The sequence below is a fragment of the Salvelinus sp. IW2-2015 genome, linkage group LG14, assembly GCF_002910315.2.
Source record: "Salvelinus sp. IW2-2015 linkage group LG14, ASM291031v2, whole genome shotgun sequence".
In the NCBI taxonomy this organism is placed as follows: domain Eukaryota; kingdom Metazoa; phylum Chordata; class Actinopteri; order Salmoniformes; family Salmonidae; genus Salvelinus; species Salvelinus sp. IW2-2015.
The window spans coordinates 24,224,399-24,250,380 of record NC_036854.1 but is presented as its reverse complement, the minus strand read 5'-3'; the positions used below and the strand labels follow the sequence as shown (position 1 = coordinate 24,250,380).

At 42.3% G+C, this 25,982-nt stretch overlaps 1 protein-coding gene across 2 annotated transcripts in view; it reads left to right on the top strand.

The window, feature by feature from the left end:
* Positions 1-5,845: 5,845 nt before the first annotated feature.
* LOC111973018 (ectonucleotide pyrophosphatase/phosphodiesterase family member 1) overlaps positions 5,846-25,982 on the top strand; it is a 72,300-nt gene continuing 52,163 nt past the window's right edge. Inside the window, exons 1-8 of one of the 2 annotated variants that reach the window (XM_024000143.2) lie at positions 5,846-6,234; positions 15,372-15,444; positions 15,811-15,936; positions 17,047-17,172; positions 18,148-18,211; positions 21,429-21,526; positions 24,380-24,459; positions 24,913-25,032. In XM_024000143.2, coding sequence (XP_023855911.1) covers positions 6,097-6,234; positions 15,372-15,444; positions 15,811-15,936; positions 17,047-17,172; positions 18,148-18,211; positions 21,429-21,526; positions 24,380-24,459; positions 24,913-25,032 — 825 coding nt within the window. In that variant the 5' untranslated portion in view covers positions 5,846-6,096. Of the gene's footprint in view, positions 6,235-6,526; positions 6,751-15,371; positions 15,445-15,810; positions 15,937-17,046; positions 17,173-18,147; positions 18,212-21,428; positions 21,527-24,379; positions 24,460-24,912; positions 25,033-25,982 lie in introns of those variants that run through there. The other variant, XM_024000144.2, reaches the window with a different exon arrangement.

The following is a 25,982-nucleotide window of genomic DNA, read 5'->3' as shown; positions in this document are numbered from 1 at the left end:
GATAACCAAAAAGTGTCGACAGTGCTGCATTAGCTGAACTTGTAGAACTTTTTTGAATTAGTCATGCTGCTTGTGTGTCACATGTTGAGATGTGTACACACCATCTTCAAACTGTAGTGTTTAGCTGTCTTTATATACGTGTCTGCAGGTATGAGTGCACAGATAGTGCTCTACCTGGCCATCTGGCAGGTAGAGTGGGCTGGTGTGTTAGAACTGCCCTGGCTGATTTCTGGTCCCAGTCCGCACCTGCACATGCCCCTTTGCTTCCCAGTCTCCATTTAAAAAATGTATACATTTTGTTCAGAACCCACTTGTCCGCAAATGGTCAAGTTCACCAACCCCCACCCTGTCTGTTGGTTGCGCCTGTTGATCTGCACTGTACTGAGCTTGTGTGTGCCCATTTGAGCCTTTTTCCCAGTCTGCCTGTTCTGAGACATGCGGTCACCGGTCAAGTGTGTGTATTTAGCTACCTAGTTTAAATGTCAACAGTACTGTCACAGCAGCATACCATTTGATTAACACTTGATAACACTTGACTTAGCCTACATCATCGTCAATATTTGGTCCGGTTGGCTGACGCACGCAGCAGAGAGAGGCAGAAAGACATAGCAAGGTACATCACGATCAGTAAAAGAAATTGAGCTAGCTAAACTAATAGATTTACATCCATCAACATCAATGACCAGCTGATAGCCCACCCTCTTTACCCGATGTCAATCATGTCTTTAGGAGGCACTGTAACTAGCTTGCTTACAGTTTGTGATGATGAGTGAGTGTGTCATTGCAGAAATAAATAARCCTATGCTAAATGTAGAAATGTTTGTTACAGAGGTATTTGGAATGTTACGAGTTTCGAGATATGAATTCTGAAGAAAATATATAGAAAATTCAAGCAAGGGGGGTGGGGTGCTCTTTTTTCATTTTGAGCACCTGCCCCCTGAAAGGTCTATGTGTGACCCTGCATGTCTGAGATCAGCTAGTACAGKGGTTTTCAAACGAGGGTCAGCTGAAGTACTGAAAGGGGACCACGATTAAAAAAAAGATATATATATAACGTTTTTGTAAAAAAATTCTATGTGATTTTTTTTACTTTTTATGAATATCTCTAGCTACAAAATAATACCACTGTGGATACCATTTTTACGTCTCTGCGCTCAGTATGAAGAAAGTCAGAGGTAGTTTCATGAGCCAATGCTAACTAGCGTGAGCGCAATGACTAGAAGTCTACAGGAACAGTAAGCGTCCAACACGCTGAGGGATTGGCCTGTCATGTATGTTGTTACTATAGAAGCGTGCAAACTTAACTTTAAAAAAGGTAATACAAATCAAATCAAATGTATTTGTCACCTGCGCCAAATACAACACGTGTGTAGAGTTTACCATGAAATGCTTACATATGAGCCCTTTCCCAACAATGCAGTTAAAAATTAAGAAAATTAACAATAGATTAAAAAAATAGTAACACAATGAAATAACAATAACGAGACTGTCACATCTTAATCTGTTTCACCTGTCTTGTGCTTGCCTCCACCCCACACCAAGTGTCTCCCATTTTTCCCCATTTTCTTCTGTGTATTATACTTACGTGTTCTGTTTGTCTGTTGCCAGTTCGTCTTGTCTTGTCAGGTCGTACAAGCATGCTTCTCGTTTTCCTGTTCTCAAGTTTTGTTCTTAGTCTTCCCGGTTCTGACCTTTCTGCCTGCCCTGACCCTGAGCCTGCCTGCCGTCCATTACCTGCCTGACTCTGACCTGGATTACGAACCTCTGCTTGCCCTCGACCTGCCGTTTGTCTGCACGTGTTATAATAAATATCTGAGATTCGAACTATCCGCCTCCTGTGTCTGCATCTGGGTCTTATCCTGAGCCATGAGAGGCTATACAGAAGGAGTACCGGTACATAGTTAGTCTACTGGGGTACGAGGTAGTTGGGTTTATTGATTGAGGTAATATGTTTACGTAGGTTTGGTTAGGTGATTGAAGTACTATGCACATGTAGGTAGGAGTGATTAACTGTTCAGCAGTCTTATGGCTTTGGGGTAGAAGCTGTTCATGGGCCTTTTGTTTACAGACTTGGTGCACTGGTACCGCTTACTGTGCAGTAGCAGAGAGAACAGACTGTGATTTGGGTGGCTGAAGTCTTTCGCAATCTTTAGGGCATTCCTCTGACACCGCCCGGTATAGAGGTCCTGAATGACAGGGAGCTCGGCCCCAGTGATGTACTGGGTCGTACACACTACCCTCTGTAGCGCCTTGCAGCCGGATGCGAGCAGTTGCCATACCAAGCGGTGATGCAGCCAGTCAAGATGCTCTCAGTGGTGCCAAACAGGGAAGGAGATGCTGTGCGGATACAGTTGAAGTCAGGTCACAGGAAGGGAGGGCATTGGTGAATCAGACACAACCGGGTGGGCTCAAGCACATCTCTATCCCTTAGATAATAGTTAAGAGAGATAAATCAGCATATCAAAGACCACAAATTACACCAGCTACAGTATTCCAACCCTGGCACTTTTTAAAAAACTCATGAAATTTGATAGTCATTAGTCTGGGTCGACTCCAAAATGCCTCTGCTTTTGTCCAATTAATTTGTCCTTTCCCCTGAAGTGGACATTTGTTCACTTTCCTTCATGGATTTGTAACAAAGCTATTGAATATGGTGGAAAACACCCTCATCTTATGTCTATAATTGTGAAATGATTTGGATCATCCATCCACATTGCATTTCATAAAAATGCAATTCCACATCCAATTGTTTGATAAGTGAAAGACCACGATTCACATCCCATCAGCTGCACATTTCACTCACTCATCTACACTTTTTTAATTAACATGCAAATCTCAATCACATAATACTGAGACACTTGCCAATTGCTTAAAATAAATCAACCTTATCAATAAAACAGTACATGTCACATCTACTCCCTCCCCTCCAGCGTTCGATGTCACCGGTTTATTAACCACCGGTCCTGGCATTCATCATTACGCACACCTGGCATTCATCATTACTCGCACCTGCACTTCATCAATAGGAACACCTGGACTCCATCACTTCACTGATTACCTACCTCCCCTATATCTGTCACTCGCTTAGTTCAATTCCCTAGGCAGTGTTGTCTATGTGTTTCTTATATTGTGCTATATTCTGTTTATTATTAAACTCACCACCTGCACTTGCTTTCCGACTCCCAGCGTATACGTTACAGTACATTGTGACAGTCTGCTGGAAAATGTTTTATCAGAGATGGTTGGAAGCAAAAAAGCTAAGAAAATGTAGATGCTTGCCAGGAAAGCCACTACACAACATTTTATTAGGCCTATGTGGACTAAAAAGGAAGGAAAATACAATCATGAGTATACACTGATATAGACAATATACCTATACCTATTCTCTCTACTATTATTCTGACATTTCACATTCTTAAAATKAAGTGGTGATCCTAACTGACCTCAGACAGGGGATTTTTACTAGGATTAAATGTCAGGAATTGTGAAAAACTGAGTTTAAATGTATTTGGCTAAGATGTATGTAAACTTCCGACTTCAACTGTACATGGTTGAACCCAAACATTTATTGGGGTCTGATTGAGACATGGGCCGAATGCCTAAGAGAGTCAGGGGTCTGGAGGAGGATTAATAATGTCCTTCTGGGTCCTCCTGTGTGTATATCCTATCCTTAGGCTGCAGATTCTGAATGTGTGACATGGAATGAGAGTTTGGGTTTTATTTACAGAATGTGACGCACTGCCATCACAACCAAAGTCTCTGCTACACAGAAAGTAATCAGTGCGCTTTCTACACTGTGCAGTTTTCTTGAATCCCAACCACAGACTGGCAAAATGGCTCTTACAAAGTACACCAACAGTCAGTGACAATAATTTGTCCCAGGTGGTGACTGTCTTTCCCGGTCAGAGTTCTGCTAAGGTCCTGCTCCCAGTCTGCATTCTGACCAATAGAGCATTCTCTCTCTCATCACCTTTGTTTGTATGTGACATGATTTGTGTTATGTCCCGATTCTCTACCTCAGGGGTTCTTGCTCATGAACCAAATTAGGAATTAACTGTACTCCAACAACCCAAATTAAGAAGAAATTGTATTGTATGTGATTATAAATGTATTAACTTACGACACACCTCTCACATGCCCACCCAGGGACCACTTTGGGTCCTGAGCCATAGTTTAAGAAACTCTGATCTACCTCCCTACCTGTCTACCAATTGCACCTCTCATTAAAGCATTTGATTGAGTCTTGTTTTATTTTTCCATTCTGGTTTGGATTTAAAATCCAGAAAATGCATATGATTTCTGATTTTTCTGGTCAAAGCACTGAAATGTTTTTAAACATAAGTTAAATACCAATGAACTACCAATGTATAATGCTAAACTTTTAGGAAGGACACAATATCCTTAAGAACCCTGACAATAGTATTTCATTTGTTTTATAGGTTGCAGAGGAGGTTGTGGAGGAGTGAGCCCTTGACGCCCCTGTACCATAGACCGTGTTCAGACAAGACAATTGTGTAATCCTGTGTTATGTGTATGTGTGTGCCAATCAGATTGCACGTTCCTCAATTTTTTACAAAAATTATAAATGTGTTAAATGTTAATATTGTATTTTTTGGTAAGATTGTATAGATTTTTTTCAAACAATACAAAACATGCACATACAAACGCACACAAACATCAGCGACATCACACCTGGCCAGACCCACCTGCTCCCACTCCCATCCATCTCCAGCACCAGCATCACTCTCTGCCACATGGCCTCAAACTGTACCATTTCGTTTTTCTCTGTCACCCATGCACTTTCAACATTTAGAAAATAAAGTATGTAACCTGTCCATTGTGTTAGCGATGGAGGATTGGTTGATTTCCAGTTAAGTGTGCATTTCTTCAAGATGATTGTTGAGAAAAGTATTGTCCAACCCATCACTGCTCACTCATACCATGTCTTGAAATATGCAGACAAACAGATTAAAAGTACATTTATATTGTGATACTTCTGACATACAACTCCGCCCATAACTTTTGGACTTTATAGCAATCGCAGAACTCATGGATTATTGAGTCATTGTTAGTTTTACATTTAAGACATGACTCTACCGTTGTGCTGTAGAATTTGTGATTTTTCTCTTGTATAATAAAATATATACAATCGTGTATACTGGATTAAGAGGACATTTTGTTAACTTAAATATCATTAGTGATGTTCCAATATTCCCTCCATCTTGTGCCAATATCAGTTATTTTTAAGTCTTGGAAAACTTAAAACTTTCCTTTTTATTCCATTAGTTTTTTTTGCCCATATCAACCGAGTATATAAAAAAATGTCTTCAGTGGGGTAATTGGTATTACCGAGAATAAATATCAGAACTAACTGTTCATATTTAATTGTGCCAGCGTGTGTGTGTGCCAATCAGATAGTAGATTTCTTCAAACCCGTTTTATAAAACAAATCGATGACTGAAATTATAATTATGTTAATTGTTCATATTTAATTGTGTAATCCTGGTTGTGTGTGATCCCAACTTTGTAACCGTCAGAGAACGTTTCCAACTTTATAACCTTCAGAGAACGTTCCACCATTACCTTCATRCAACCAAAAGAGAGCGTTCAAATAGCATTAAACCCTTAGGGAACATTTGTGCAACGTTCAGGGAACGTTCCAAGAATGTTCTTAGAAACAAAATGTGTTATCTGGGCAGTTATTATTGTATACTAAATTCATGTAATATTACATGTTCTGTTTGAAAACAACAACACACTTGTTGCAACTTTAGCTCTAAATATGTATGGTGGCGTCTATTTGAGATATTTCCTCTAGCGTGAGGGTAGCGTGAAGAGGGCAGACTTGAGCGCGCGTGGTCTTGGCTCACACTTGACTATTATAGGCTACTACTCCAATACCCTATTTCACCCTGGCTGCACATGGTGAAAGAATTACAATACAAACTTTGAGAGTCAAGATAAAAAGAAGGCGGTTCTTCATTGAGACCTACAAAATCTGAAGGCAAAAAGGGGACCAGATTATTCTCTTAAAACGGCAAATAATTTCGGTCACAAACTCCTGGGGAAAAAAACTGTCGTGACCAACGCTGCAGAATGGAAATATCCAAAGGGGATGAACATTCGACTGAGCATGCTGCCAATTTACTAGGTTCACCTGGTCGAGACAATCAGATGAGACACAGTGGACAGGTCCACAAGAAGAGGTCGAACAACCGCATGGTAATCGTTGTGGTGAGTGGCATTATTGTAACTTTTCGTTACTGTAATCTAATTGTATAGGCTATTGAATTATTACTTCAAAGTCCAATGCAGCCTTTATCTTAAAATCCAAATCATTTCTAGGTAACAATTAAGCAACTTACTGTGATTTGTTTTTCAATTTAAAAAGGTAAATAAACATAACTTGTTAGCAAAGAGCAATTTCTCAAGCAAGAATTTCGCTAGGACTGTCTGGGGGGCATCGGGTTTTATCCAGCCAAACTTGTTGCGAAACCATGCCCATAAGAAAGCTAGCAACTTTCAAAGCCCCGCTGACTGGTCAGAGTTCGGTTGTTCCCTGTGAGAATTAAAGGTGTGTGAGAGAAGAAAGAATGCTATAGAGACGGAATCTCCAAAACAAAACACTGCCATCCATACCTTGCATTTTCCCGAATCTGGATATGAAGTTGCATTAAACTATGTAGCTTTTTTCGTGAGTGATTGCAGCAAGCCTGACTGAACAGATGGATAGCTGCATTGTTTTTGGAGGTAAGTAAACTGAATTATAACTAATGTTTTCGCTATTTTACAACGGCGATTGGGCTGATGCTATCTAGTATTTTGCGTTATCTAAATGTTTACGAAAGGACTATTGGGATACTTAGCTACATGACATTTCTGCTAGTTGGCAACTAAAATATGCTGCGTAGYTAGCTCTAGCTGAATGGGCAAAGCTAGCTCCATTGATTCACTATTAATGACAATCATGTAATGTTAGCTATCTACAGTCGCTTGCCTTTCGTTTAGCTAATTCTAAACGAGGCCGTGAAAATGTGCAGTTCATGGCAGGCACGAGCAAACTCCCTCTCACTTCGTCACAGGGAACGTCCAAACTCTGACCAATTAACATGGCTTTGAATGTTGCTAGGTTACTCATGGGCGTAGTTTTTATTTTTATTTTATTTAACCAGGTAGGCCAGTTGAGAACAAGTTCTCATTTATAACTGCGACCTGGCCAAGATAAAGCAAAGCAGTGTGACAAAATACAACACAGTTACACATAAACAAACGTACAGTCAATAACACAATCTGAAAAAAACKATGTACAGTGTGTGCAAATGTAGAAGATTAGGGAGGTAAGGCAATAAATAGTCCATAGAGACGAATACTTACAATTTAGCATTAACACTGGAGTGACAGATGTGCAGATGATGATGTGCAAGTGGTTATACTGGAGTGCAAAAATATAACAATTTGGGGATGAGGTAGTTGGGTGTGCTATTTACAGATTGGCTGTGTACAGGTACAGTGATCAGTAAGCTGCTCTGACAGCTGATGCTTAAAGTTAGAGAGGGAGATATAAGTCTCCAGCTTCAGTTATTTTTGCAATTCGTTCCAGTCATGGAACGAATTGGGTGGGTGGGTGTTGCTATGGTGACCAGTGAGCTGAGATAAGGTGGGGCTTTACCTAGCAAAGACTTATAGATGACCTGGAGCCAGTGGGTTTGGCGACGAATATGTAGCGAGGGCCAGCCAATGAGAGCATACAGGTCGCAGTGGTGGGTAGTATATGGGGCTTTGGTGACAAAACGGATGGCACTGTGATATACTACATCCAGTTTTCTGGGTAGAGTGTTGGAGGCTATTTTGTAAATGACATCGCCAAATTCAAGGATCGGTAGTATAGTCAGTTTTACGAGGGTATGTTTGGCAGCATGAGTGAAGGAGGCATTGTTTGCAAAATAGGAAGCCGATTCTAGATTTAATTTTGGATTGGAGATGCTTATTAATGTGAGTCTGGAAGGAGAGTTTACAGTCTAACTAGGTATTTGTAGTTGTCCACATATTCTAAGTCAGAACCGTCCAGAGTAGTGATGCTAGTCGGGCGGGCAGGTGCTGCCAGCAATCGGTTGAAGAGCATGCATTTAGTTTTACTAGCATTTAAAAGCATTTGGAGGCCACGGAAGGAGTGTTGTATGGCATTGAAGCTCGTCTGGAGGTTTGTTAACAGTGTCCAAAGAAGGGCCAGATGTATACAGAATGGTGTCATCTGCGTAGAAGTGGATCAGAGAATCACCAGCAGCAAGAGCAACATCATTGATATATATACAGAGAAAGGAGTAGGCCCGAGAATTTAACCCTGTGGCACCCCCATAGAGACTGCCAGAGGTCCGGACAACAGGCTCTCCGATTTGACACACTTAACTCTATCTGAGAAGTAGTTGGTGAACCAGGCGAGGCAGTCATTTGAGAAACCAAGGCTATTGAGTCTGCCGATAAGAATGCAGTGATTGACAGAGTTGAAAGCCTTGGCCAGGTCGATGAAGACTGTACTGTCTTTTATCGATGGTGGTTATGATATCGTTTAGGACCTTGAGGTACACCCATGACCAACTTGGAAACCAGATTGCATAGTGGAGAAGGTACGGTGGGATTCGTTTTGCACCAAGTTTGGCGTGGACAAAAAGGACACCTCTGGGGGTGGTCTGAGTGGGGAGGGGAAAATGAAATCTAGCTGTTATTGTTAAGAGAGGTTTTGAACTCTCTTTCTTATTGGTCTTTTAACTAATTTACACCAGGCAGGCCAAAACTCCATCCCACCAAAACGGGCTGAAATTTCAGGCGGTCTTAAAAAATATATAATATTACACTTAATAATTTTCATAACTTCACAGTATTATTCCAACCTCATAATGTGGAAACATATATAAAACACAGAAAACCACGTTTTTGACTTCACTGGGCCTTTTTTAAAGGGATAGTTAACTACTTTGTAAGCCGTCTATGGAGAAGGTATGACAGCAATATGTTTACCTGGCCACTGATTTAAATGCAAACTTTTTTGCATTTGTGGCACAATCCAATRSAAGTCAATGGTACTCATATTAGCATTTTTGCACTTCATCCTAAAGTATCCTAACTTGATTGTGCAACTCAATGAAGTTACTTATATAAACTGATTACCAACATAAATATAACATTAAACAAGTAGTTTTGCATCATACCGTGGTATATGCTCTAGAGGTCGACCGATTATCATTTTTCAACACCGATACCGATTATTGTAGGACCAAAAAAGCCGATACCGATTAATCGGCCGATTTTTAAATAAAAAAGTTTTTATTTGTAATAATGACAATTACAACAATACTGAATGAACACTTATTTTAACTTAATATAATACATCAATAAAATCAATTTAGCCTCAAATAAATAATGAAACATGTTCAATTTGGTTTAAATAATGCAAAAACAAAGTGTTGGAGAAGAAAGTAAAAGTGCAATATGTGCCATTGTAAGAAAGCTAACGTTTAAGTTCCATGCTCAGAACATGAGAACATATGAAAGCTGGTGGTTCCTTTTTAACATGAGTCTTCAATTCCCAGGTAAGAAGTTTTAGGTTGTAGTTATTATAGGAATTATAGGACTATTTCTCTCTATACCATTTGTATTTCATTAACCTTTGACTATTGGATGTTCTTATAGGCACTTTAGTATTGCCAGTGTAACAGTATAGCTTCCATCCCTCTCCTCGCTCCTACCTGGACTCGAAACAGGAACACAACGACAACAGCCACCCTCGAAGCAGCGTTACCCATGCAGAGCAAGGGGAATAACTACTCCAAGTCTCAGAGCGAGTGACGTTTGAAACGCTATTAGCGCGCACCCCGCTAACTAGCTAGCCATTTCACATCGGTTACACCAGCCTAATCTCGGGAGTTGATAGGCTTGAAGCACAGCGAAGAGCTTCTGGCAAAACGCAGGAAAGTGCTTACGAGCCTGCTTCTGCCTACCACTGCTCAGTCAGACTGCTCTATCAAATCATAGACTTAGTTATAACATAATAACACACAGAAATACAAGCCTTAGGTCATAAATATGGTCGAATCTGGAAACTATCATCTCGAAAACAAGACGTTTATTCTTTCAGTGAAATACGGAACCGTTCCGTATTTTATCTAACGGGTGGCATCCATAAGTCTAAATATTCCTGTTACATTGCACAACCTTCAATGTTATGTCATAATTACGTAAAATTCTGGCAAATTAGGCGGCCCAAACTGTTGCATATACRCTGACTCTGCGTGCAATGAACGCAAGAGAAGTGACATAATTTCACCTGGTTAATATTGCCTGCTATCCTGGATTTCTTTTAACTAAATATGCAGGTTTAAAAATATATACTTCTGTGTATTGATTTTAAGAAATGCATTGATGTTTATGGTTAGGTACACATTGGAGCAACGATACGCACCGCATTGATTATATGCAATGCAGGACACGCTAGATAAACTAGTAATATCATCAACCATGTGTAGTTAACTAGTGATTTATGATATGTTTTTTATAAGATAAGTTTAATGCTAGCTAGCAACTTACCTTGGCTTCTACTGCATTCGCGTAACAGGCAGGCTCCTCGTGGAGTGCAATGTACTCCGGTGGTTAGAGCGTTGGACTAGTTAACTGTAAGGTTGCAAGATTGAATCCCCCGAGCTGACAAGGTAAAAATCTGTCGTTCTGCCCCTRAACGAGGCAGTTAACCCACCGTTCCTAGGCCGTCATTGAAAATAAGAATGTGTTCTTAACTGACTTGCCTAGTTAAATAAAGGTGTAAAAAAACGATTTCCGATTGTTATGAAAACTTGAAATCGGCCCTAATTAATCGGCCATTCCGATTAATCGGTCGACCTCTAATATCCTCTGATCGTAATCAAGTGGGAGGTGGAAATTTACAAGTTCTGAAGTCGTAAATACAAGTTGGATGCATTCACGTGCTTTGAACTCGTTGAGAAATGCAGATTGGCTAATGACCAACAAGCTGCATAAACCATAAACTAAAAGTACAGCTATCATGCTGTAAAGTGTTAAAAATATACTAATTTTATTTTTATTCATGTTTTGTTGCATTTAATTGCAGAAAAGGCTGTTCAAGGTCATTTCCTTAGTACGTGACATCAGAGGTCAGCATGTCGGAGAAGTGGGAACTCAGGATGATAGACTAGTTTCCCACTAGTACCAGTTGGTGGGTTGTTCAAGTAGACGCTTTCCTATTCTTATGTGGTAAATTCCCACTTCCCACTTGATTACGAACGCAATATTGTCTGTTATACACGTCTGGAATGCTGTGTCAGCCAATCAGCATTCAGGACCCAAACTACCCAGTTTATAGTCGTCAATAATCAATGGCTATTGTAGCGTTCTTGCTATTTGAGCCGCTTTACCCACCAAGTCAGTTAATCCGTAGTGTTTGCCTTTCATGCCAGCGACCCAGGTTTGCTTCCCTGTCCCGTCGTTAGCTGCAAGATCATCAATTTAGATTGCCCTTTAATTTTCAACAACTGGCTTAGTTCAATGTCCTTCATAAAATTGAAAATACAGTGGACAACTCCTGCCAAGGAACACACCATGTGACACTGCATGTCCACTCAGCTCAGACTTTTTAAAATAAACAAAGCAGGCGCACTCCGACGACCTGTGTGGTTATCCCACCTAAAGCCCGAGCGCAGCGTGCCAGCCTTCCTATGCCAGCCATTGACTCTGGGGTTATGCAGTACCAGTCAAAATTTTGGACACACCTACTCATTCAAGGGTTTTTCTTTATATTTACTATTTTCTACATTGTAAAATAATAGTGAAGACATCAAAACTGAAATATCACATATGGAATCATGTAGTAACAAAAAAAGTATGAACAAATCAAAATATATTTGCGATTCTTCAAAGTAGCCACCCTTTGCCTTGACAGCTTTGCACACTCTTGGCATTCTCTCAACCAGCTTCTTTAGGTAGTCACCTGGAATGCATTTGAATTAACAGGTGTGCCTTGTTAATTTCTGGAATTGTTTTCTTTCTTAATGCGTTTGAGCCAATCAGTTGTGTCGTAACAAGGTAGGGGTGGTATACAGAAGACAGCCCTATTTGGTAAAAGACCAAGKCCATATTATGGCAAGAAAAGCTCAAATAAGCAAAGTGAAACGATAGTCCATCATTACTTTAAGACATGAAGGTCAGTCAATCCAGAAAATTTCAAGAACTTTGAAAGTTTCTTCAAGTGCCGTTCGAAAAACCATCAAGCGCTATGATGAAACTGGCCCTCATGAGGACCGCCACAGGAAAGGAAGACCCAGAGTTACCTCTGCTGCAGAGGATAAGTTCATTTAGAGTTAACTGCACCTCCAGATTGCAGCCCAAATAAATGCTTCAGAGTTCAAGTAACAGGCAAATGTCAATATCAACTGTTCAGAGGAGACTGTGTGGATCAGGCCTTCATGGTCGAATTGCTGCAAAGAAACCACTACTAAAGGACACCAATAATAAGAAGACTTGCTTGTGCCAAGAAACATGAGCAACGGACATTAGACCGCCGACTGCCGTGTCTTTCTGAGACGCAGAGTAGGTGAACGGATGATCTCCGCATGTGTGGTTTCCACCGTGAAGCATGGAAGTGTGATGGTGTAGGAGTGCTTTGCAGGTGACAGTCTGTGATTTATTTAGAATTCAAGGCACACTTAACCAGCATGGCTACCACAACATTCCGCAGTGATACGCCATCCCATCTGGTTTGCGCTTAGTGGGACAATCATTTGTTTTTCAACAGGAAAATGACACAACACACCTCCAGGCTGTGTAAGGGCTATTTGACCACAAAGGAGAGTAATGAGTGCTGCATCAGATGACCTGGCCTCCACAATCACCTGACCTCAACACAATTGAGATGTTTTGGGATGAGTTGGACTGCAGAGTGAAGGAAAAGCAGGCAACAAGTGCTCAGCATATGGAGTTCCCATAAGACTGTTGGAAAAGCATTCCAGGTGAAGCTGGTTGAGAGAATGCCAAGAGTGTGCAAAGCTGTCATCAAGGCAAAGAGTGGCTACTTTGAAGAATCTCAAATGCAAAATACATTTTGATTTGTTAACTTTTTTGGTTACCTCATTATTCCACGTGTTTATTTGATAGTGTTGATGTCTTCACTATTGTTCTACAATGTTGAAAATAGTAAAAATAAAGAAAAACCCTGAGAAGGTGTGTCCAAACTTTTGACTGGTACTGTATATTGACCTGTAATTACTGTGTCCTTCAATTCAGGAATGGCTCAGTCCACAACAATGTCTCAATAATCGGTGTGCGTGTGCACTTGGACAACATGTCTCGTCAAACATGAGTTCATTTTCCACTGGAATCATTATGCGAACGTTGGTTTAGAGTTGTGAAATAGTACAACACATGACAGTATTAGAGCGTGTTGCCATGAATTCTACCAAAATCAGGATTCCTTATAGGATGCTGAGCATATAGCAAGGCACTAAGAGTCAAAGCACATGGGAATCAAACGTGTATATATTTACATTTTTGAGTAGTTAAGGGTTGAGTGTTGCTCAATAAACCTGGAGATGTTTTGTAATTTTAGATCCTTTTTTCCCAACTACAAATTTTGAGGTGTGTGTGTATGTAGTCCCAACATGGGGTAGTGAGATTTACGCTGTACCCCAGTATAGTGTCCTCAGGCGCCTGCAGTAGTTTCCACCAGACAGTGTGTTTGCTTTCCCTAGAACTCGGTTAGGTACTGCACTGTAGTCCTGGCTTCTCAGGACACCAGCCAGGTCTCACTCACTCACACACTCACACACTCACACTCTCACACACACAAGCTACACCTGACAGATCACACATTGTACAGCATTTGATTCTTGAAAAAAAATCTTCAGAGTTTTCAAAGCACTTCAAGGTGATGACCTGTCTTCTTTACGTCAAGCTCTTTATTACTGGTACTTGGTTTTAATGAGAGAACTCCATGCCAATTAGACCTCAGTACTAATCCTGACATGTCCTGTTAGTCCCTATTGAGACCATCTTTAAGCCGTGTTGATAAGACTGCTGGATATCTTCCCTTTATCATTAGCTGACTTAGTTGAAACTTTAAACCCCTGAGATCCAGTCTTTGATACTCCCCACTAATTACAATGCCCCAGCTATTCACCCTTCCCTGGGCAAAAGGGGCCAGGCAGAGCAGCTCACCAGGCAGCTAGGAGGAGGGGAGCTCGTTTATGACCTGCTTTTACTTCTCTAATAGAGAGGGCCAAGACCCCGATGTGGAGAATTCAACTTTTTTTTTAAATTTGTGCACCGAACAGAATAGAGTCCTACGTTAGAATGGAAACGAAAGAGTCATATGACTAATTTTCTAAAATAATAAATGGGGGATATAGTTTATATTTAAATCAAATCGTTTTGGTTGTTTTTTATTTCTAGGAATTTTGTCACATTTTCGAAATTGAGTTTCTGTGGTTTCGTTCAACCTAAGTCCAGCGGAGATGTTTTTTCTGATGCACTCTAGACCCAAACAATGTACAGTTCTAGCTACAATGGTGTTTCTCAAGGAAGCAGCAAGCAAAGACTGCTGCCAAGCTTCTCTTCCTAATTTTCCGGACACAATACTTTTTTGTGTTATGCGATGTCCCTCGATTTACTGACCTTACTAACAGTGAACGTGATTTAAAATCCCATGTACACAATATTAAAAAAGCCACAAAATAAGCTCCAGAAGATTGAATACTTGGGTGAAATAGAACAGGGTTATCCTAAATCTTGTTGCAGAGTAAGTAGAATAGTAGTCTGGTTAGATCGGACTGAGTGCTACCTAGTGTTCAGTCCGGTTTAACCAGGCTAGTAGAGTACACTCACAATCGGGATAATAGTTTTAATTGAATGAGAAGATATCGAAGGGTCATACAGCACTTCATTTATGATGGTTCATCAGGATGCTATGCATCGTATAACCCTTTCACACTACTAAACCGAGCTGGGCCAAGCTGTACCGTGCTGGCCTGGTGAGGCATCCACCATACTGGAACCGTGCTGGAAAGGACTATGTGAAAAGAAAATATCCAAGCTAGCACTGTACTGTTTGGGTCAGCAGGATACTGTGAAAAGGGTAATAGTGGACTATACAAGACACATACGTTTGCTATCTCTCTTCCTCTCAAAGTTTCTTCCTTCTAGAGTTTTTCCTGGCCACTGTACTCTTCCGCTTGTATTGCTCTTTGAGTTCTAGGCTGGGTTACTGTGAAGCACTTTGTGACAACTGCTGATGTAAAATGGACTATAACAAAATGTGCTTGATTGATATGTACACATGGGAACTTTTCAAATGTCTCTCTTCTCACCAATAGGTAATGTTGCTGTGTGTGTTGATCACCGCCGTCACAGTTATATTTGCCTTGAAACAGCACTGCAATGTTAAAGGTACGGTTTACAATCTATCTTCTGTCCTATTGGCCACTGTGCAAAACGAACCAATTATAACACAGAAAGAAAACCGTCAGTACATAAACGCTTTTCAGCTAAAAATAGAAATACATTTCTAGTCTGTAATTTAATGCATTCCCTGTCCAGTTTCTATTCTCTCTTTTGAGAAAAGAAACAAAACTGCTAAGGGTTAGCTTAAACATCCATAACAAACCAATCAGATGTACTGATTCCTTTTTTAAAATCTGTCAAATGATACCAATTCTGAGTAACATCATGATATTCTGAGTAACTTAAATTACATTCTGAGTAACGTTGTTGACGTCCTGAGTAACATACTAAAACTCTTCTCATCCCCTATAGTGACGAGCTGTAAGAACAGGTGTGTGACGGGGAGCAGTGACAAGTCTGCGTCGTGCCACTGTGACCTGTCTTGTGAGAAAGAGGGAAACTGCTGTCTGGATTACACTGCGGTGTGCGTAGACCCTGGTAAGTCCAACAGCCTACATCACGTGTTACTGCAACACTACACTGCCAGAGGTATGTAGAGCAGGAGAGCACGGGTCAGGTTACCCACCAGCGCTACTTTGATGTTGTTCGTCTTCTTTATGTGTGTGTGTGGAGGAGTGTTCATGTGTGTCAGTGGAGGCTACTGAGGGGAGGACGGCTCTTAATAATGGCTGGAATGGAGTCAATGGAATGGTATCCACCATACGGAAACCACGTTGTTGATGTGTTTGATTCCATTGACTCTATTCCAGCCATTATTATGAGCTGTCCTCCCCTCAGCAGCCTCCACTGGTGTGTGTGTGTGTGTGTGTGGGTGGATAGACTCCTCTACAGATTACAAAAACATGTTTTATGTGGACTGGAATGTTCACTTTGGATGCAATGTTGACTCTGGGAAGAGGCTGACCATTCCAGCATCCCCAAAATACCCCTCTTCCATTTTACCGTCCTTGCTGGTCACTGTGGCCAGCCGTCCCCTAGCTTGGGTGTGGTGTGACAATCTGGGCAGTGTTGTTCCCCCACACTATGTGGCTAAAATTTTGCCACCCAATCAACATGGGACTCGTGTGTTTCCTCTACTTCCTCCAGAGAGGAGCGAGGCCCATTTATAGTGAAGGGATGGTAAATCAGAATTTGTTTTGATTTTCCCCATGATTGCTGTAACACTGAAGCATGTCTCCTGAGACTGAGATTAGCATCCCTCTTATAGACTGTCCACTTGACCGCGGTCAGAGAGAGAATGTTGGTCTGTCTGTTCTAATGGGTATCACTCACTTTCTTTAGTGTAGTGCTTTGTGAGAATATTCGATGATGAGAAACTGTAGTTCACTCATTGATGAAATGTTTGGATACAGGGTAGACCCAGACAGTGGTAGGAGTAATGACCAACTCCTCAGCTACTGCTGTCTCTCGGAGTTTGTCCTTAGGTGACTCTCCTAAGCATACACACACGTACATTCTCTCACACGTGCTCCCCCTTTTCGCTGTCATAAACTCTCTCTCTCCTTCCCTCACTCTCTCTTCCTCACACTCACATATTTTCACACTTTTTCTCCGTCATAATTATTTCTCTCTCTCTCCCCCCTCCAGGTCAGAGCTGGACCTGCTCCAGATTCCGCTGTGGCGAGCAAAGGTTGGTCGATAGCCTGTGCTCATGCTCGGATGACTGTGTGAAAGCAGGGAACTGCTGTGCAAATTACTACAGCTCCTGCAAAGGTAAAGGCCATAGACTAAACTGACCCTGTATGGGTTGCAGCCCCAAAACTACATCTGTGTGTTCAACAGACCTTCATCTAATGCTTTTATAGTCCCGAAAGTACAAGCTCCACACCATATCAAAGGCACCTCAAATATTTCTAAGTATTTGGCGCAGGTCTGTTGTGCAATCTTACATAAAGGCCTATACTCAAACAGTGTACCTAGTGCTGTCCGGTGATGGCCCTCCTCACTGCACGTGGTTTAATTATGATTTCCCTCAGAGAGTTGTTTGTTTAGAGTTGGTAGGGTTGTGTGCCCAAGTAAAGTGACGCATACCATATGTTAGGACTTTGCGTTAAGGGATTTCAAGATGTACATTTGCCGCTGAATATACACAGTGTGAATACCACACCTCGGATTGTAAAACATTGTTTTCCCTATAGTTCCTATATGCACTTTGAGATTGTTTGTGATTTTTGCTTATTGGTATTTCTCTTTTCTAGCTCCTCCTGTGTGGTGGAAGGAATTCCCCAACATAAGGCCCTCGATCTTTCCCTATCCTTGACAGTGTTTAATGCTTAGACCAGTGTTTCTCCACCTTTTTGTACCAGGGACGAACAAACTAGGGTCCTTCCTTCTGACATCTAGCACTTCTAGAACTGATTCAATTGGGTGTCAAGAGAGTTAACCATCTGAGGGACCGGTCAGAAACATCTCAAGGACCAGTCTCGGACCGGGAACCAAAGGTTGAGAAACACTGGCTTACTTCTCACTCTAACTACCCTAATAAGGCTTTAACTCATGGTCATTTCAGCTATCATTCACCATTCCATAGCTTGCATTAGCCTACGCAATCCAAGCACAACGCTTGCAAGCACATATTAGATTTTAGACTGGTAGATATACTGTAGATTTCATGTGTTTGGTAGTTAGCCACATTAGCCTCAAATTATCCTCCGTGAAGATAGTATGGTTGATGATGATATTTTCTAGTGGGAGTGAAGTCCTGGATAGAAGAGGAGTGCGAGGACATTCAAACGCCCCAATGTCCTGCCAGGTAAGTAGTTTTCCACTGCTATGCTTTCTCTGTGAGAAACACTTTTATACACCACAGTCTGAAGATAGTATCTAATGTTGAACTTGAAGGTCCTCCTGTGGTGCACAGCACATAGTCCTTGATTGAGATGGCTTGATAGTATATACTGTACACATAGAGTACTGTTGTTACTTAGCTGAAGTCACACTACAATATGTGGGTACTACAGGCAACACAGCACATTATGACATTTACATTACATTTTACATTTTTACATTTAAGTCATTTAGCAGACGCTCTTATCCAGAGCGACTTACAAATTGGTGCATTCACCTTATGATATCCAGTGGAACAACCACTTTACAATAGTGCATCTAACTCTTTTAAGGGGGGGGGTTAGAAGGATTACTTTATCCTATCCTAGGTATTCCTTAAAGAGGTGGGGTTTCAGGTGTCTCCGGAAGGTGGTGATTGACTCCGCTGACCTGGCGTCGTGAGGGAGTTTGCTTCCACCATTGGTGGTGCCAGAGCAGCGAACAGTTTTGACTGGGCTGAGCGGAACTGTACTTCCTCAGAGGTAGGGAGGCGAGCAGGCCAGAGGTGGATGAACGCAGTGCCCTTGTTTGGGTGTAGGGCCTGATCAGAGCCTGAAGGTACGGAGGTGCCGTTCCCTCACAGCCCGTAGGCAAGCACCATGGTCTTGTAGCGGATGCGAGCTTCAACTGGAAGCCAGTGGAGAGAGCGGAGGAGCGGGGTGACGTGAGAGAACTTGGGAAAGTGAACACCAGACGGGCTGCGGCGTTCTGGATGAGTTGTAGGGTTTAATGGCACAGGCAGGGAGCCCAGCCAACAGCGAGTTGCAGTAATCCAGACGGGAGATGACAAGTGCCTGGATTAGGACCTGCGCCGCTTCCTGCGTGAGGCAGGGTCGTACTCTGCGAATGTTGTAGAGCATGAACCTACAGGAACGGGTCACCGCCTTGATGTTAGTTGAGAACGACAGGGTGTGTCCAGGATCACGCCAAGGTTCTTAGCACTCTGGGAGGAGGACACAATGGAGTTGTCAACCGTGATGGCGAGATCATGGAACGGGCAGTCCTTCCCGGAGAAGAGCAGCTCCGTCTTGCCGAGGTTCAGCTTGAGGTGGTGATCCGTCATCCACACTGATATGTCTGCCAGACATGCAGAGATGCGATTCACCACCTGGTTATCAGAGGGGGGAAAGGAGAAGATTAATGTGTGTGTCGTCTGCATAGCAATGATAGGAGAGACCATGTGAGGATATGACAGAGCCAAGTGACTTGGTGTATAGCGAGAATAGGAGAGGGCCTAGAACAGAGCCCTGGGGGACACCAGTGGTGAGAGCACGTGGTGCGGAGACAGATTCTCGCCACGCCACCTGGTAGGAGCGACCTGTCAGGTAGGACGCAATCAAGCGTGGGCCGCGCCGGAGATGCCCAGCTCGGAGAGGGGAGAGGAGGATCTGATGGTTCACAGTATCAAAGGCAGCCGATAGGTCTAGAAGGATGAGAGCAGAGGAGAGAGAGTTAGCTTTAGCAGTGCGGAGCGCCTCCGTGACACAGAGAAGAGCAGTCTCAGTTGAATGACTAGTCTTGAAACCTGACTGATTTGGATCAAGAAGGTCATCTGAGAGAGATAGCAGGAGAGCTGGCCAAGGACGGCACGTTCAAGAGTTTGGAGAGAAAAGAAAGAAGGGATACTGGTCTGTAGTTGTTGACATCGGAGGGATCGAGTAGGTTTTTTCAGAAGGGGTGCAACTCTCGCTCTCTTGAAGACGGAAGGGACGTAGCCAGCGGTCAAGGATGAGTTGATGAGCGAGGTGAGGTAAGGGAGAAGGTCTCCGGAATGGTCTGGAGAAGAGAGGAGGGGATAGGGTCAAGCGGGCAGGTTGTTGGGCGGCCGGCCGTCACAAGACGCGAGATTTCATCTGGAGAGAGAGGGGAGAAAGAGGTCAAAGCACAGGGTAGGGCAGTGGGAGCAGAACCAGCGGTGTCGTTTGACTTAGCAAACGAGGATCGGATGTCGTCGACCTTCTTTTCAAAATGGTTGACGAAGTCAAAATAAATGAAGAGGCCTTTGTGGAGCGATGGGTAACGATGCTCGTGGCGACCGTTGTTGATGTGTGCAGAGGGTCCTGGTTGCCGCCCGTGTCGGGGCGAGGGGACGGTTTAAAGTTATACTGTTACATTGAATGTCTAAGTATGTCTGACGCCAATGTACTGTACACAATTTGAGGCCATTTGCTCTACTTGTAAATACTACTATAGATGTGAGACAAAAAGTACTTTTAAGTGTGAGACAAAACAGGATTAACCCAGTGTGTGTACGCGCACGCTGAGTAGTAAGGCTGTGAGCCCAGACCTGTTAGACTATGGAAAAGTAAATGTCTGGTTTTGTCTCGAGTGCATTTTTAGTCTTAATTAAGTCCGTTCCAAAGGGCTTTGAACTAATGAACGTTGTTTTTCTTTTGATCGTTTTTAAAATTGTATTTTTATGACTGTTATTTCATTTTAAGATGTTTCTATTTGGCTGTAACTTCAATTTAGGGTTTATTTTATTAGTGGTTTTATAATTAGTGGTTTTCTAATTGTATAAGTGTTTATAGGACCCTGGTATGACCCTCTCTGTCATGATGTATAGATAAGTTTAATACGCCTATTACAGAACCACAGAGAGACTTAAATAACTATAATATATCACTTACCCCTGCCTTAGTTATCTGTTATGTGGAAGAAAAGAGGGGGAAAGAAAGAGCAACAGTTGTGTTCCAACAGATATTTGTCTTTATCCTGCATTGTATTTCTGTTCAAAAAGGGAAGGGGAAAGTTTCAGTTTAAGGGAAAGGGGGAACCCAGTGTAACCCACAGGCTTAATCTGATTCATCTTGGATGCAGCCATCTAGCCACATGCCTCTTCCTCCCCTGCCCCTCCCCTCCTCTCGCTGTGTGTCTGTGTGCGCCTGAATCCATTCTGCCTCTCCCCACCCAGTCCATTCACGTCAGTTCCCCCCCCAAACAAAGGGCTGCTTTGTGTTCCCCCACAAAGTCACAGCACAGCTACTGGAACTGTTTCCACTGTAAACATCTCCACTGTGCCAGACTTAGACGGTTTTAGATTCATGCTTTCCAGGGAAAATGTATATTCTGTTTCCCCCTAGAAAAGTTTCTAAATGTAACCTCAATACAGCTCATTCTCTGGCTTTGTTTGTGTCCTCCAGTTTTTCCAAACCCCCTCTGATCCTGGTGTCTATGGATGGCTTCCGGGCAGGTTATTTAAAGGCCTATGGCAGTCTTCTTCCAGTCATCAACAAATTACGTAAGTCGGTCCCCCAAGCACACCATTGTTTTCTGGCGTAGAGGGCAACATTTGGAATGAGACGTTGTAATGATTTTTCTGGTACAAATGTGGTTTCCGGTTGAAGTGAAGTCCGATTACAAGCAACTAGAGATGTCTCTTTCTGGTCACAATAAATCACAGGAGGTCGGTGGCGCCTTTAATTGGGGAAGATGGGCTCGTGGTAATGACTGGAGCGTGATGAGCGCAAACGGTATCAAATGCATCAAACACATGGTCTGATGCCATTTCATTCACTCCGTTCCAGACATTACTACGAGCCGTCCTTGTAAAATGATTCTCCTATCGTACCCGAGCCTGGGTTTATACCGGGCTAACATTTGGAATTGTTTTAAGATGATCATACCAAGGATCATTTAGCTATTTGATTTAGAATAAATAAATCATTTGATGAAAGATAGAATTTGGCCTTACTGCTATTGGCTCATAGAAAGTATCGAATAGCATAACTGATAGTCAAAACGTACATCAAAAGGAAGTCTGCTTTGAAGTGTCTGTCGTAGGGTAGAGTGGGGTAAGTTGAGCCATTTTTTACATCACTCCTTCAGAGGAAATATAGTATTCTTTCTAACAAACATCTGTATACATACAGTGCCTTCGGAAAGTATTGAGACGCCTTTACTTTTTCCACATTTTACAGCCTTATTCTAAAATGGATTAAATAAAAAATGTTGCTCAGCAATCTACACACAATACCCCATAATGACAAACCGTTTTTTAGACATTTATAAAAAAAAAAAACAGAAATGCCTTATTTACATAAGTATTCAGCCCCTGTTCTATGAGACTCGAAATTGAGCTCAGGTGCATCCTGTTATCCATTGATCATCCTTGAGCTGTTTCTACAACTTGATCGGAGTCCACCTGTGATAAATTCAATTGATTGAACATGATTTGGAAAGGCACACACCTGTCTATATAAGGTCCCACAGTTGACAGTGCATTTCAGAGCAAAAACCAAGCCATGAGGTCGAAGGAATTTTCCGTAGAGCACTGAGACAGGGTTGTGTCAAGGCACTGGGGAAGGGTACCAAAAAATGTCTGCAGCATTGAAGATTCCCAAGAACACAGTGGCCTCCATCATTCTTAAATGGAAGAAGTTTGGGACCACCAAGACTCTTCCTAGAGCTGGCCGCCTGGCCAAGCTGAGCAATCGGGGGAGAATCTTCGATGGTCACTCTGACAGTGCTCTAGACTTCCTCTGTGGAGATGGTACAAACCTTCCAGAAGGACAACCATCTCTGCAGCACTCCACCAATCAGGCCTTTATTGTAGAGTGGCCAGACGGAAACCACTCCTCAGTAAAAGGCACATGACAGCCCGCTTGGAGTTTGCCAAAAGGCACCTAAAGGACTCTCAGACCATGAGAAACAAGATTCTCTGGTCTAATGAAACCAAGATTGAACTATTTGGCCTGAATGCCAAGCATCACGTCTGGAGGAAACCTGGCACCATCCCTACGGTGAAGCATGGTGGTGGCAGCATCATGCTGTGGGGATGTTTTTCAGCGGCAGGGACTGGGAGACTAGTCAGGATCGAGGGAAAGATGAACGGAGCAAAGTACAGAGAGATTCTTGATGAAAACCTGCTCGAGAGCACTCAGGACCTCAGACTGGGGGTGAAGGTTCACCTTCCAACAGGACAACGTTCCCTAAGCACACAGCCAAGACAATGCAGGAGTGGCTTCAGAACAAGTCTCTGAATGTCCTTGAGTAGCCCAACCAGAGCCCGACTTGAACCCAATGGAACATCTCTGGAGGGACCGGAAAATAGCTGTGCAGCAACACTCCCCATCTAACCTGACAGACCTTGAGAGGATGTGCAGAGAAGAATGGGAGAAACTCCCCAAATACAGGTGTGCCAAGCTTGTAGTGTCATACCCAAGAAGACTCGATGCTGTAATCGCTGCCAAAGGTGCTTCAACAAAGTAGAGTAAACAGTCTGAATACTTATGTAAATGTGTTATTTCAGTTTTTTATTTTTAAATAAATTGGCAACAATTTCTGCAAACCTGTTTTTACTTTGTCATTATGGGGTATTGTATGTAGATTGATGAGGGGGGGAAAACAATTGAATCAATTTTAGAATAAGGCTGTAACTTAACAATGTGGAAAAAGTCAAGGGGTCTGCCGAATGCACTGTACATTGAGTGTATGACCTCTTCCTAAATATTTACACAAAATTAAATAATTCATTTTGCGTATGGTTTCCTAGAAACGAGGGTGGCTCAACTTACCCACTCTCCCCTATATACAGTATAAGATTTTTGGGGATGGGCACTAAAGTACTTAAATGATAGATTTTTTAAAAACTGGTTCCCGGATCTCCTGGTCTGACAAACACAACTGTAGCTCGGCCACCTTCCACCACAGATGCGTAAAGCCGGCAGATGCAGTGGAATGAGATGCAGCCCATGCAACAAAAAAACATCTCTCTAGTTGAAACAGTCTTGTGACATGCATGAGACCCGGTTTGAACTCAGCCAGTCATGAGCTTGGTTGTGTTCCCCCGGCTCAGACGTTGTATGCATCAACCAATGGTTGCGTGCCACATTATTGACTGGCAGATTGCTATAACATATGTGGTTAGCTGATACATAAAATACCTATCCAGGCTTTGTAAGATCTGGCAGGCGTCGGCAACGCCTGGGCTGAGGAACGCGCTCCTTGTTTCTTTGGCTACTTGCGTGTTTGGCAGTCTGACATCCTTTCAAACAATTTCAGGGAAGTTATTCTGTTTAGGTAAATGATCTTATCACAGCTGTTTCTTTGGCAGCTTTTCTTTTTAATTTGATTTGACTTCATTCTATTTCAGGCAACTGTGGCACCACTACCCCGTACATGAGACCTGCCTATCCCACCAAGACCTTCCCCAACCACTACACCATTGTGACTGTAAGGGTCTCGCTCCTCTTAGTTTATATGTAACCAGTCAGGCATCAGTTACTTTGGTAAAGTATTGTATACACAACTTGTTTATTTGAAAATTGCTTCACTCTTTGGAATCCACTTTTCTTTTCTTTTTTTAAATCACCTTATCCATCTTAGTACAGTCACTTACCACGAATGATCCCCCCCAAAAACTCCTCTAGTGGCTTGATGGCTCGCACATGCTGCTTCTGATGAGAAACTGTGGTTCGAATGTGCAACTCTGGGCAGTGATTTTTAGCTCTACTGGTTTACCCAACCCTTTCAGTTAACCACCAGACACGCAGTGTTGTGGCTCCGTGTGATGAAATGATGAAGTCAGTTCAACGGTAGATGTAAAAATAAAGAGGACAAGCCCACTTAGCCCTGCAGCTGTCAAAGCACCGGGTGTGTAAACCGCTGTGTGTGTTACTCCCACAGGGCCTCTACCCAGAGTCCCATGGGATCGTGGACAACAAGATGTACGATGTGACCCGCAACGCCTCCTTCAGTCTGAAAGTGGCAGAGAAATTCAACGCCAAATGGTACCAAGGAGAACCAGTGAGTGAATACATTGGAATACGAAAAAAAACGGCAAACATTGGGTGTTAATTACATTTGTTTATTGGTACAGCTTATTGTTTTTAGCAATGTGGCCCTAGTGTTTTGTGAAATTGAACTTGTGACCTGAAGAGGGGGGCTTGGGATGACATGCGTACTCTTAGACAAGGAGCCACAGACAGGGATTAGTGAACTTTTCCTCTGCAAAACATGGAGCTGGAAAAATGGATGAGGAAGATGAATGTTATTGAGGAAGTTTCCCTGAACTACAGTTCCCCTGTACTGTGTTTACTAAAAACCCTAATGATAGGACATAATGACATTACAGAACTGTGCCAAATAATAACATTCTGTATACTTATTGCACACATGTAAACATCGACTGAGAAATACCAACTGACGAGGAGAAAATGGCGCTCATACAAAGTCTCAGCCTTGTCACAAAACACACTGGATATAATGATATATAAAGTATTGAGTGAGAACAGTAGTTATGGGTCTTTGATCATGATGCACTCTAATGAGCTTTCTATGAAAAAAGTGTGTTAGGTAGTTGTTTTCAGTGACAGTTCTCCTCTTTATCTCTCTGAGGTGGCCGAATTGCTCAGCTCCACATAATAGCACATTTTATTTGTAACATGTGCCGAATACAACAGGTGTAGGTAGACCTTACAGTGAAATGCTTACTTACAAGCCCTTAACCAACAATGCAGTTTTGAAAATAAACAAAAGTAACAAATAATTAAAGAGTGGCGGTAAAATAACAGTATATACCCTACAGGGGGTACCGGTACAGAGTCAATGTACATGTAGGTAATATGTACATGAAGGTAGAGTTAAAGTGACTATGTATAGATAATAAACAGAGAGTAGCAGCAGAGTAAAAGAGGGGCTGGGGGGTAGCCATTTGATTAGCTGTTCAGGAGTCTTATGGCTTTAGGGTAGAAGCT